This window comes from Canis lupus, chromosome 7 (genome assembly GCF_011100685.1).
Source record: "Canis lupus familiaris isolate Mischka breed German Shepherd chromosome 7, alternate assembly UU_Cfam_GSD_1.0, whole genome shotgun sequence".
NCBI classification, from domain to species: domain Eukaryota; kingdom Metazoa; phylum Chordata; class Mammalia; order Carnivora; family Canidae; genus Canis; species Canis lupus.
Genome location: NC_049228.1, coordinates 67486029 through 67500201, shown reverse-complemented (window position 1 = coordinate 67500201; position 14173 = coordinate 67486029). Strand labels below are relative to the sequence as shown.

The 14173-nt window shown below is 40.4% G+C and overlaps 1 protein-coding gene across 1 annotated transcript; it reads right to left on the bottom strand.

Annotated features, from left to right (window-relative positions):
- Positions 1–12297: 12297 nt before the first annotated feature.
- On the bottom strand, positions 12298–13047 carry CETN1 (centrin 1). Its single transcript, XM_038543700.1, has one exon. It carries the CDS (start codon positions 12989–12991, stop codon positions 12473–12475), a length of 519 nt encoding a protein of 172 aa, XP_038399628.1. The 5' UTR covers positions 12992–13047; the 3' UTR covers positions 12298–12472.
- Between the last annotated feature and the right edge of the window lie 1126 nt (positions 13048–14173).

Genomic DNA, 14173 nt, shown 5'->3' with positions numbered 1-14173 from the left:
TTTAGCTCCAGCTAAATTGTCATGAAGGAATGTGGACCTACTGTAGAGAGAACACTCAGGTTTCCGAAAGAAGCTAGAAATACAAATTTTTGCCTGAAATTCCTGACTTTTCAAAGTTGGCAACCTCACTCAGTTAAAAAACAAAAAAAACAAAACAGAAAAACAGTGTAACGGCAGGACCATGAGTAGTATATACAATGTCTTGTGCAAATTAGAAAAAAAAGAAAAAGTACCCCTCTGGGCAGATAAAGCAGGAAAAAAAAAAAAAAAAGTGTCAACGTGCCAAGTAAAAGGGTCCCTCTGAGCAGTTGCTCCCTGTGCTGCTGGGCTTAATGAGTGAGTCCTGGCTGGGTTTCAGCCTCCACTTGCCTGCTGGCTGGGCGCTTCATGGAGGTACACCCTACACAGCTGCAGGCAGCTCTCATACAGCTGCCAAGTGGGTCTGTATTAGCCAGATTCTGCCCCTGGGCCTCAGGTTCACAAACTCTGGATGATGGAAGAGGTAGCTAGAGAGAAGGGAAGCCAACAGAAATTGCAAGCCTACCCTTGCTAAGGGGCCATAAAACTTAAAAATATTTCTCCCTTCACTGAGTCCCCCAAACCTCCCCTCAGTCATCCTGGATGGTGAACATTGGATCACTAGATATTGTTATTTAACGTGACATTTCTTCTAAGGTCAATGCACTCTGTGAGAAGAATGTACTTCTTTATCAACTTTATCTTTTTTTGGTATATTTCATCTATTTATTTTTAATATCTTCCCTTTATTGGTCTACTATGTGTCATGGCACTTTACATAAATTATTTCTGACAATATCCTGACAAGGCAATATAATCCCCCCTATTTTACAGATGAAGATCCTAAGGGTCAGAGAAGTACTTTTTCCCAAAACTACCTAGGAAATGACTATGTGCCAGGCTTCAATCCTAGGTCTGTCTCAGGAAGCTGTTGCTGCCCTAAGATGATATGATGACTTTGTTCCTTCTACTTGGGATGGCAGAGGCTCTCTTCTCTCCTGAAAATCTCTCAAGGAAGGTCTGTGTTATTCAGGCACTTAATGCATGGAGATCTACTATTTGGCCTTATCCCTCCCTCTTTCTGTTTTTTTTTTTAATTTTTATTTATTTATTCGTGAGAGACATACAGAGAGGGAGAGTCATAGGCAGAAGGAGAAGCAGGCTCCCTGTGGGGAGCCCGATGCAGGACTTGATCCCAGGACCCCAGGATCACACAACCTGAGCCAAAGGCAGATGTTCAACCACTGAGCCATCCAGGTGCCCCTCTCTTTCTGTTTCTTAGTAAAATGCAAGAACAATTCTTTTACAAAGTGAAGGATGTATTTGTGTAATGTATAACTCTGAAAATAACAATATCACCAGATGTACATTTCCTAATGAGTGTTGTTCCTTCAAAATACTGGGTTGCCTTGGTGATCGGAGACTTATTCCAATAATGCGTTCATCAGTCATCACCTTTCCAATACTTCTCTTTTGGAAGTACCTTCAAAGCCAGTTTACATACCATTCAAAGAAATAAGGCTCATCATTTCAGTGGCATCTACTGCTTTAATCCTTAAATGATAATATCCAGCCTTTTCAGCCACTCTGTTATCAGAGAGGAATACAAATAACTTAAAGCTATTTCCAAAAATTAATTAAGCCCAGTCTCAATGGAATTAGATTTGCCTCTTGAGAATTTTCACAAGAATATGCTGGATGTTTTAATATTATCTCCAAAATAGGGGTTTCAAAACTATTCTGAGCCCACCAGCACCATTGGTTAGGTGTATGACCTTTAAAGAGACATCATGCGTTGGACTGGAAAGGTCCTGACAAGTCATTCAAGCTAAATAAAGAATCAGGGTAGGGACGCCTGGGTGGCTTAGCAGTTGAGCATCTGACTTTGGCTCAGGTCATGATCTTGGGGTTCCAAGATTGAGTCCCACATCAGGCTACCTGCAGGGAGCCTGCTTCTCCCTCTGCCTGTCTCTGCCTCTCTCTGTCTCTCATGAATAAATAAATAAAATCTTAAAAAAAAAAAAAAGAATCAAGGTGGTAGACTAAGTTTTGAGTCTGAACTCAGGAGCCAGACAGACTAGGCTCAAATATTCCCTTTGCCACTTACTAAGTATGTAAAGTTGCACAAATTACTTAATCTCTTCATGTCTCAGTTTCCTGTTTTGTAAAATGAAGATCGTAATGGAATATGTAGGGGCTCCTAAAACAGTGAGTGATATGGAGCAAGTCCTATTTAAGTGCTGGCTACTCTTGAAATAACATATATCACACTTTACAGCATTACCCTGAATGATCAACATGTTAGGCAAGATCAATAGCAAGGCAGATGTGTTTTCTCTAAGTACTCATCCACAACTGTGGTAATAAAATGGTCTAATATAGGAAAAGTTATTTTGTTTCATTGTTAAATCTGCGAGTCAAAAGATTATGTACAGTCCAATTCATTTTATATTCAAGGAATCCATATGTAAATGGAGATGCCTAATACAGCATTACATCAATAGCCTGAAACAGCATCAATAGCTGAAACATCTTGGGAACATATTCATTCAGCTCATGCCTCTGTACCTTTATGATAAGAACATATTTCTTATTCAGTGCAGGCCATCTTTGGGCAGGACTGGTGGTTAAGTCTTCCTGATATTAAGCTGAAATCTCTTTCCCTTATTATTTCTTCTCACTGAAATCCCTGGAGCTCTATGGAACAAGTCCCATTACTTTGGAGGTCATATGCCTTAGAGCATTTTCTTTTCAGGAGAAACAGTCTTAGTTCTTTTAGATCATTTCCCTTAAGATGTGGTTTCGTATCCTCTCACCCTACTTATCTCACTGTTCTCAAAGGCCTTGATTTCTCCAATTATTTTTAAGATGCCATACCCAGAAGTCAGCATAGTCCTTTATGTCATAGAAATGGGGTCTCCCTTCTTGTTTGGTGAGTTACATTTTTATGAATGCAGTCTGGGAGTACATTCATTTTTATTTTCATTGAGTTCTTATTTTGACAGCATATTGCACATTTACTGAAGTGCCAACAGGAAAGAACTGTTAACCCAGATTCCTATATCCAGTGAAGATATTCTTTGGGATTGAAGGGAGAAAGGAAGTCATTCTTAGTGGCAAAAAAGTAAGAGAATTTACACCAGCAGATGTACACAAAAGAATGGCTAGGGAGGTTCTCAAACAAAGAAGGAACCATGGAACATCCAGAAGAAAGAATATAGTAAGCAAAAATATAGTGAATATAATAAAGATTTATTTCTCTTCTTTAGTTTTCTAAGTTATTTGATGACTAAAGCAAAAATTATAACACTGATCTGATTCTACATGTATGTAGAAAAATTTAAGACAATCATTTTAGGTGCTTCTGGGTGGCTCAGTCAGTTAAGTATCTAACTCGTGATTTTGGCTCAGGTTATGATCTCAGGGTCATGAGATTGAGTCCCATTTTGGGCTCCATGCTGGGCATAGAGCCTGCTTAAGTTTCTCTCTGGCCCTCTCCCTCTGCCCCCTCACCTGCCCTGCTTGTGCACTTGTGCTCTCTCTCTCAAGAGAAGGACAATTATTTTATACATGGTATAAAGTAAAGAGAGAAAATGTTTTCATACTTCACTTGAACTGGGAAAACAATGACACCAGTGTACTGTGATCAGCTATATATGTATAATGTCACACCTACAGCAACCACTAAAAAAGCCCAGCAAAGAAATATAGTTTAAAACACTATAGATAAATCAAAATGAAACAATAAAAAATGTTTATGTGGCCAATATGAAGGCAGGAAAAAGAAAACAAAAACAAAAAATCCCAAAAAGAATCAAAAAATAAAATAGTAGCCCTCATATATCAATATTTACATTAAAAACAAATTGCCTAAATATATCAATTAAAAGATACTGACAGAGAAGATTAAAAACATGATCTAAGGGACGCCTGGGTGGCTTAGTGGTTGGGTGCCTGCCTTGGGCTTGGGGTGTGATCCTGGGGTCCAGGATCGAGTCCTACATCGGGCTCCCTGCATGGAGTCTGCTTCTCTCTCTGCCTTGTGTCTCTGCCTCTCTGTCTGTGTCTCTCATGAATAAATGAAAAATCTTTTTTTAAAAAAATGACCTAATATATGCTGTCCATAAGAAATTCAATCCAAATGCAATTATATAGGTAAGTTAAAAAATAAAAGGATGGAAAGGGATGCATCATGCAAACACCAATGAAAGGAGGCACAATAATCTAATCATATTAGATGATTTTGACTTTACAGCAAATAAAATTACCAAGGACTGAGAGAAATATTCTATAGTAATGAAAGGGCCATTCCACCAAGAAGTCATAGCAATCCCACATGTCTGCGTACTCAAACAACAGAGCTGCAAAACATGTGAAGCAAAAACTAACAGAACTCAAAGAAATAAACAAATACACAATTAAAATTGGACAACATCCCTCTCTCAACAATTGATAGATGAACGAGATAGAAAACCATCATTGTTATAGAAAGACTCATCATCACCAACAAGCAAGAGGATCTAATCATCCTTCAAGTAATAAGCATGCTAAGGATCCTAGTGGAAAAAGTGGACAACATAAAGGAATGATGTGTATGTAAGCAGAGAAATAGGAACTCTAGGAAAGAATTGAAAATAAATGCTAGAAATCAAAAACACTGGAAGAGAAATGAAGAATGCCTTTCCTGGGTTCATTAACAGACTGAATGTAGACATGGAAAGAACGAATATGCTTGAAGATATGTCAATAGAAACTTCCAAAACTGAAAAAATAAAGAGAAAAAATAATGAAAAAGAACAGAATGTGTAAGAACTGTGGGACAATTACAAAAGGTATAACATACATTTAAGGGGACTGCCAGAAGGAAAAAGAGAGAAAGGAGGGGTGCCTGGGTGGTTCAGTCAGTTAAACGTCTGCCTTCAGCTCAGGTCATGACGCTAGGATCCTGGGATGGAGCCCCATGTTGGGCTCCCTGCTCAGCAAGGGAGTCTGCTTCTCTCTCTCTCAAATAAATAAATAAATAAATAAATAAATAAATAAATAAATAATAAAATATTTTTAGAAGAGAGAGAGAAAGGAAAAGAGGAAATATTGGAAATAATAATGGTTGAGAACTTTCCAAAATTAATGACAGGTACACACCACAGATTCAGGAAACCCAGACAACACCAAAAATCTATATTTAATAATCACATTCAAGCTGCAGAAAATCAAAGACAAAGAGAAATTCCTGAAAGAAGCCAGAGGGGTGGAAAACATCTTACATCTTAGAGAAATAAGGATAAGAATTACACTGACTTCTCTTCAGGAAGTATGCAAGCAAGAAAGTGGAGTGAAATATTTGAAGTGTTGAAACGCTAACCTAGATTTCTGGATTCAGCGAAATCATCCTTCAAAAGCGGAGAAGAAATAAGGAATCTCTCAGACATGCAGAATTTGAAGGAATTTGCAGACCTGTCACCAATATGCTTGTCTCATAAGAAAGAAATTCTTCAAGAGAAGGGAAGTGATTTAGTTCAGAAACTCAGATCTATGTAAAGAAGAGCATTAGAGAAAGAATAAATGCTGATAAAGAAAATATTTTATTTTTCTTATGTTAATCTGCTAGATAATATTCAAAATAACAACAATAACAATGTATAGAGTGATTGTAGTGTATACATAAGTGAAATGTGAAGGATGACAGAAATGTTATAAGGGAAGAGAAGGATGAGTTGGGAATAAAGTATCTGTACTATCTGCGAAGCAGGATAGTGTTATCTGAAGATGGTCTTGAATTTGTCTTCAACATATATTATAAAGTCTAGGTTAATCACTGAATTTTAAAAAATGAGTATAATTGATACACTGAGGAGATAAAATGGAATCATAAAATTCTCAATTAAAGCCAGAGAAGGCAGAAAAAGAAGGGAAGAAAAAGAATGAGTGAATGGACAGGGGCAACAAATAGAAAACAGTAACAAATGTAGGAAATACTAACCCAACTATACCAATAATCACTTTAAAAGTGAGCGTTCTAAATATACCAATTAACAGAGACTGGCAAGAGTGGATAGAAAAACAATACCTAACAATATGCTATCTATTAAAAAACCCACTTTAAAAATAAAGACACATATAGATTACAAGTAAAGGGATGTAGAAATATAAGAAAGCAGGAGAAGCTATATTAATTTCAGAGAAGACAAGAAAAATGATCATGGATAAAGAGAGACATTACATAATGATAAAAGATCAATCTCCAAGAAGGCATAAAAATTCTTATTATACAGGGCACCTGGTGGCTCAGTGGTTGAGCATCTACCTTTGGCTCAGGTCATGATCCTGGGATCCTCGGATGGAGTTCCACATCAGGTTCCCTCCGGGGAGCCTGCTTCTCTCTCTGCTTGTGTCTCTGCCTCTGTCTCTGTGTCTCTCATGAATAAATAAATAAAATCTTACAAAAAAATTTATTATGTATATGCCCAAAAATACAGAATCAAAATAATGTGAGGCAAAAACTGATGGAACTGCAAGGGGAAACAGATGAATCCACTATTAGACTTGGAGACCAACACCCCTCTATTAGAAATGAACAGATCCAGCAGGCAGAAAATCAATAAGGACATAGCTGAACCCAATAGCACCATCAATCTACTGGGTGCTAATTGACATCTATAGAATACTGCATCTGACAGTAGGAAATTACATTTTTTCTCAAACTCAAACAGAACATACACTAAGATAGTTTACATTATGGGTCATAAAAACATACCTTAGCACATTAAAAAATAGGTTTCATATATTTCATATATATTTCATATATAAAGTATGCTCTCATACTACAGGGGATTAAATTAGAAAAGAGAACAGAAGCATAGCTGGAAAATCACAAAATATTTGAGATTAAATAATATTCTTCTAAATAGATGGATCAAAGAATTCTCAAGAAAAATTAAAACATATCTGGAACTAGATAAAAACATAAATGCAACTTATCAAAATGAGGGGGATAAGTCCAGAGCAATGCATATAGAGAAATCTATAGCACCAAATACATATATTAGAAAAGAAGGAAGATTAAAGTTTCAAGTTGCCGTAGGAAACTTGAAAAAGAAGTGGTATGTCTGGGATCAGGCACAAGCAGGGCTCAAGAGCCCAAGCAAGCTGCATGAGAAGCAAGTCCCCCGTGTCATAAGTTGCACCAGAGCCTCTCCCTCAGCTCCTTGGGGTCCTTATGACCAGCTGTTAGAAGAGTAAAAAGGCTGAATTTGGTTCAAGGATAGGTCAGCTTGGTATGGTGAACTATGACACAAATGCAGCACTGCTCAAAGGTAGACTAGAAAGATAACCAAGAAAGAGGAAGTCCTTCCGAAGGGCAGAATTTCTGGTAGTGCACTTGGTTTTCCACTTTGTGTAGAAGGAGAAGTGGTCTGGGATTAGAAAACATGTGGACTCAGAGAGTGGTGACCAATTAGTTCACTGATTTTTTTTGATGCCCTGGAAAAGGAAACATCAGACTAAATATCACTCCCCTATCTGAGAATACCTATTATAGAAAAGAAAAAACACCAAACCACCAAGAAAACAGGATGACTTGGTCAGTTGACATCAGTTTGTCTCTGTCTTGTCTACCTAAGTGCTGGCACAATAGGCACATGAATGGAGTAGTCATTGTGGCAGAGATAGAAACTGTACACAAGCCCAACAGCATAGCTGTTGACAACTGCAGAGCAGCACTGCTCTCAAGGAGATCAATTGGCTTCTTAATGTCAAGTAGTCTAATTGGATCCCTTCTACTCTGGAAAGACTAGTGACTCATCTTGATTGGACCAGACACATATTTTGGTCATGAGTTTGCCTTTGCTTGCAGAGCTCCAGCCAACACCATATCTGGGTATTTATTCTACTGACAGGGAATCCCACATAATATTACATTGGACTAGGGGTTCCTGGGTGGCTCAGTTAGGTGTCTGCCTTCAGCTCAGGTCATGAGCTAAAGGTCCTGGATTGAGCCTCACATTGGGCTCCCTGCTCAGTGGGGAGTTTGTTTCTCTCTCTGCCTCCTCCTCCCTGCTTGTGCTGTCTCTTTCTCACACACAAATAAAAATTAAAAAAAAAAAATTACATTGGGCCAAGGGACCCACTCTACAGGGAAGGAGGTGCAGTGACCAGTGATGATCAGCAGTACAAGAGTAGGCATATAGCCACAGAATCTAGTGGTCCAGGACCTAGTGATCAAAAGATTCCACAAGCTTTCTTGCTGATAGAGCAATGGAAAAGCCTGTTGAAGATGCCTTTGAGGGGCCAGCTGGGACATCATAACCAGTGAAGATAGGGTACCATCCTCCAGGATGCAGCATATGCTGCAAACAAAGGACCCATTATATGCTGTGAGATCTCTTAAGCAGAGCCCATGGGTCTAATAAACTAAGGGTGATAGTTCTCACCTTAATTCCCAGTCATTTGCTCTTTAATTTGTGCTTCATATCCCCACCTTGGACAATGTACATTTAGAGAACTTGGCTTCGAGAGGAGGACTGCTCCCACCAGTGGGCACAGCAAGAAAGCTATTAAATTTCTATGTATGCCACCCAATTGTGGTGCATTCCTTATGCTAAGAGAGCAATAGTCAAGTAAAGGAATCACCACCCATAATAAGTAAGGAATCCTGGTCACCAGAGGAGAAGCTGCAGGAAGAATATGGAAAGACTATGTTTGGCATCCAGGTAATATGCTGTAATATGCTTGGTGCTCTTTCACTCATTTTTTTGAGAGTAAAGGGTTAAGTGCAGGAGCCACAGCCTGACAAGGCCCTGGTGACTGGGGGCTCAGACTTCTCAAAAATAAGGATCTGGGTCATTCTGCCCAGTAAGTTACCTCCATCAACAGAGGTGTCGAAGATGAGGGGAATCTAGATTGGATAGTGGAGGGAGCTAAGTTAACTATTTGTGGCCTCAAGATCAGCTTCTGGAGCGGGGGCTGTAGTTTGTCCCTTGAATATTCCTTTTGTAAGATTGTCTCAGGAAGAGAGATCCATCTGACTCTTCAGTTTGCTTCTCTCAGAACTTACACAAAGCCAGTAGAAGGGTAGACTGCAGTGGAAGCTGTGAAGCACTGCCTACATCTCCCCTCTGGCCTTACACTTCAGAACCAAGGTCCTCATCCCTCCCCTCCCCCCACGCGCTGGGAGTGTTGACAGCTAATAGTCTGCAACGGAGTTCCCCCTCCCAGGGTTGCTGTTGGCCAAGGACAGCCACCTTGTTCAAAGTCATACCACTTTTCTGGGGAAAGTGACTACCAATCAGTGAAAAGTTTTAAAGGTCCAAATTCTTTGTCCCAATTTGAGACATCTCTGCAGGGTCATCCTCACTCCAGAATACTTGTGGGATCAGCTGAGTTCTTTGTTTGACTGCCATCACAGCCCAACTTCTCCCTCCGCCTAATCCTGATTTCTTCCTTCCTCCATGCATGTGATCTGGAGAACACACTTGAATAAACTTCCTGCACATACACCTCAGACTCGGAGTCTATTTCCCATGAAAACCAATCTGAAACAATCTAAAGAGTTGGAACTATCCCTTCCACTATCTTCTTAAACACAAATAAGGTGTTTTTAAGGAAAAAAAAAACACTTTTACTGTTCTCTTTTTATTTGGGGCATTCACCTTCTTGATATATTTTTTTAAAGATTTATTTGCGGGGGAGGGGCAGAGGGCAAGACAATCTCCAACAGACTCCCCATTGAGCAGGGAGACCAGTGTGGGACTTGATTCCCACGACCCAAAGATCATGACCTGAGTCAAAATCAAGTCAACTGCTTAACCACTGAGCCACCCAGATGCCCCACTTTCTTGATATTGTTACCACCTTAACACAGTCATATTTTCATCCTTGGCTCTAAGCTCTGCTTTTCATGCTATAGTTGTCATTAGAAAGCAAGGACTTACTGGTGGCTCAGTCAGTTAAACGTCTGCCTTTGGCTCCGGTCACAATCCCACGTCCTGGGATGGGTCCTGTGTCTCCGCAAAGCAAAGAGCCTGCTTCTCCCTTTCCCTCTGTCCGCCACTCCCCCTGCTTATTATGTGTGCTCTCTGTTAAATAAAAAATAAAATCTTAAAAAAAAAAAAAAGCAAGGGCTTATACATGAGGTCTCTATACAGTTCACATGGGTTTCTTTGGTATGCTTCCTGCTTCATTATTGGGGCCATTTGTAATAGTCCAGTGGAAGTTACTTCTTTAGTTCTTCCCAATCTCTACAGCTATGTTTCCTCATCTGCAAAAAGTTATCTATAAGCTTTTTTTGAGTTTCTTGTCTTCTACTTTTGTAAAGACTAGGCCATATGTAAAGACTAAGACCCAGCCAGACATATATGATTAATGTCTCTTAAAATTCAATTTTGAATGTCAGTCTGGTTCTGCTCTTGTCATTCCCCGGTCCCCTCCATCCTCTAAAGTATAAGTCCATTGAGAAGCAAGACTAATAGTTCATTGTGAAGTTCTTCTTAGCAGTAAATGGGATTCAGAAATATTCTGGAACTCCCTTCCCTTGTGTGGGATGGATTGTGCCCTCAGGGCAACCTTTCAAGTACTGGGCTATAGCCTCCACAGTTGACCCCATGGCATTTGGGCAGCCTGACTGCTGGGCTTCAGCCCGAGTTCCTGGTTTTTACTCCTATCCTCTGCTGGGATAGGAGCCAAGACTGAACCTAGTCCAGTTGGCTGAGGCTCTGACCCTTTTTCTTAGTTTCTGCCAACTTTCTTTGTTTCTGGTTATTTCTACCTTGATCCATGTGTAGATTCTTGGGCCAAGATTCTGGTGAAGAGAATGCCAGGAAATCTTGCTTCCCAGAATGCCATACTCCTTCCCTTGCCCTCAGGTCAGGCCCTTCAGACTGATGCTGGCCCAAATTGCACCTGTATCCCCTACAACCGCACCTGAATCTACACCAGGACCCTGAACCTGAACCGTTAGCATCTGCAGCCTGGGTGAGTTCCCCTGCTCTGTGCCAGCCACCTCAGCAAAATTCTTTCTCACAGCAAATGCCCACATACCCATCACTTCAGCTAGTACTACTGCTTTGACAAATTAGTCCCTGTTAATGAGAATTAAGCTCAGAGTAGTAGTTCCCTGATTAGATCTACCACCCTCTGAAGGGTAAAATTGCTGGCAAAGCAAGTGAAAAATTTTCCAGAATTTCAGCATTTATCTGAATGGGACTTTGTATGAAGATTTAATTTAGGTTTAGTTGTGACCAAAATACCTTGCCTGTTTCATAGTTTTGTTGCCTATTATCAAAACATTAGTCTAGGCCTCCATCATAGCAAATAGATGATCTGCCCACAATTATTTTACATTTTCTCTAATTTCAGATTTATAGATATTCAAATGGGTAGCTTTCTTATTTCAAAACAAGAAAAGCTTAATTTAGAACGGGGAACAATTAGTATTAACACATACACAAGCCATAGTGAAATAGTTTCCTGGGACTATAAAATAGAGAACCACTTACATGCCGAATGCTCTGGCATCAAGTACAGGGGAACTATGGAGGGGGAAAATCAAGTATCTCAAGAATTGAGATGTTCTAAGAATTAGCACATAGATACTGGCTTGTAATAAAACAAAGGTTATAATACAGTGTAACTAAAATGCTAGCTGATCTTTCCAAAGACAGATGAGTGGCTTAAAATGTATTATTTTACAATTTACTAAACTAAGATCTTATATTTGTAAATATTTACTCAAAATCATTAGTTAGCTTAATCTCTTAAGGAAACTATGCCTTGCTTGGGCCATTATTAAATTTTATTCTGTAGCCCAGGTATACATCTGGCTCTGGATAATACATAGCACATAATTTATGCACAATTGAAGAATCATCTGCTAGTGATGAAGTCAGAGAATAGTCAAAACTACATAATTTACCACCACCCAACTGCAAGCTTATGCTTTACAACACTACCTTTCCTGAGCCCGATAACTGGCTGCACAGTTCTCCTTCAAACCAACATTCGGTTAAATGAAAAGTAATGGCTAGGATGACCCACTGGCCAATTCGACCTCATCATGCTGAATTTAGGGCATACTAAGTGAAGCAAAATAATATAAGGCCACCAAAGAAGTGACAAGGGAATCGCATGGCTGTTTGTCCCAAGAAGCCAGGCTACCTTCCTTCAGTTCAACGGTTGTCCACCAAAGCGGGGCACAAGGTGAGCCAGGAACTGAAGCGACAGGACTCTTTATTCAACCTAAAGCACTCCAGGTCTGCTTTCGAGAATCAAAAACCAAAACTCACATTAAAAGCATCTTTAAAATTCTATAATTGAGCCAGAAATTTGGAAATAGAAGTATCTAGACAAACTGGGGGGTAAGAGGATAGCAAGTCCTCTAACTCAAGAGCTCACAAAACGGAAGCAGGGAACTCGGCAAGCCAGACGACTTCTCCCCACGGGCTTGCGGAGGAAAGCGACTTTAATACAAGTTGGTTTTTTTCATGATCCGAAGAAACTCTTCCTCGTTCACCTCGCCATCTCCATCCCGATCGGCTTCATCTATCATTTCCTGTAGCTCCTCGTCAGTGAGATTTTCCCCTAACTCAACGGCCACGCGCTTTAGGTTTTTGAAAGAGATCTTGCCAGTTTCATCGTCATCAAAGAGCCTGAAAGCCTTCAGGATCTCTTCTTTGGTGTCCTTCTCGGCCATCTTCTGGGTCATCACGCCCAAAAAGTCATTGAAGCTGATTTTCCCCGTGCCCTCCTTGTCTACTTCGGAGATCATCTTCTTCATCTCTTCCTTCCTGGGCTCGAAGCCCAGCGCTCTCATGGCCACCTTCAGCTCCTTCACGTCAATGGTCCCACTTCCGTCGGCATCGAAGAGGTCAAATGCTTCGCGAACTTCTTGCTTCTGATCTTCAGTGAGCTCGGGCTTAGGGCCCACCTTTCTCTTCTGACTGGTAGAGGCCACGTTTGACTTCTTGAAGCCGGAAGCCATCCTCCTCGGGCAGTTGTTCCCTTCAACGGCACCACCGCAGTCACTGCGCTTGCGCAGACGGGACCCCACTTAGAGCGCAGGCGCGACCCCACTTAGAGCGCAGGCGCGGGACCTCCTCGCGCGTCCCAGAGCTTCCCCTTGCGCTCTGCAGGGAGGCCTGGCTCGCTGCCGCCCACCCGCCCACCCGCGCTGTCTGCGAGATCTTATCCATGTTGCACCCCACGGTTCCCTCTATTATCACCCAGTTTCCACGAGCTGAGACGTGGGCTGGCAAGAAGTGCCGGTAGCCACAGTTGCCTTCCACGGTGCATTGCCACTTGCTGTTCTGGCTAGCGCATTTGCAAGCATCCAGAGGGCCAGGTTTATAGTGTTATTTGGAAGTCCTTCTCTTCCTTTTCCATACAAATTAAAATTAACAAACGGACAAGCAAAACAAAAAACCCTCTTGGAGTTAAACAACAACAACAACAGGTCCTCTCTTAGTCTGAGGTTACCTAAAGCTAAATTTAGGATAAGATGGAGCTTGATCCCTTGGCATTAAATGTGGGGAAGAAGGAGAGACGATATTAAGTCACAGCATGTGTTCAACTTGTCATAAATGGAAAACATAAAATGGAAAAGGTTACGTATAAAATTTGTAGAAGTTTGTCTCCTGACATTATGCTCAAAATAGTGAAATTTCATTGGCTGATTCAGCATAGGTTGAAATAAATATGAAATGTATTATTCAAATGTATGATTAACTTTCAGTGTTTCAATCTTACATACTCGATCATAATTACGATCAAATAACAGTCTTCATTTCATTCACTAGGCTTTTCTTTTGGAGGGGGGTTCAAGTACTATTTTCTGGTATTTTTTAAAGACTAGCAGTGTATTACTCTCACTTTGTTATCTTGTGCGTGCTGTGCTGAAACCCCCACTCTGATTGCCCTACTTTGGCAGTGGAACTGGAAGCTTACCTTGCAGTACATGTTGGAACTAGAAATTGCTTCCTGAGAACAAAGGGGCAAGAGAAAATTGGGAGCTTTTTAAGTGAAAAGAAAGGAAAAAGTTATCAAGTAAGCCCATAAAGAAATTGCCTTTAGAATTGTTGTATATTTCTTTAAATGGTTTTCTTTTAAAATCTGACATTTTTAGCATTCTTTCCCCCCTATCAACTTATTATTACTTGATCAGTTA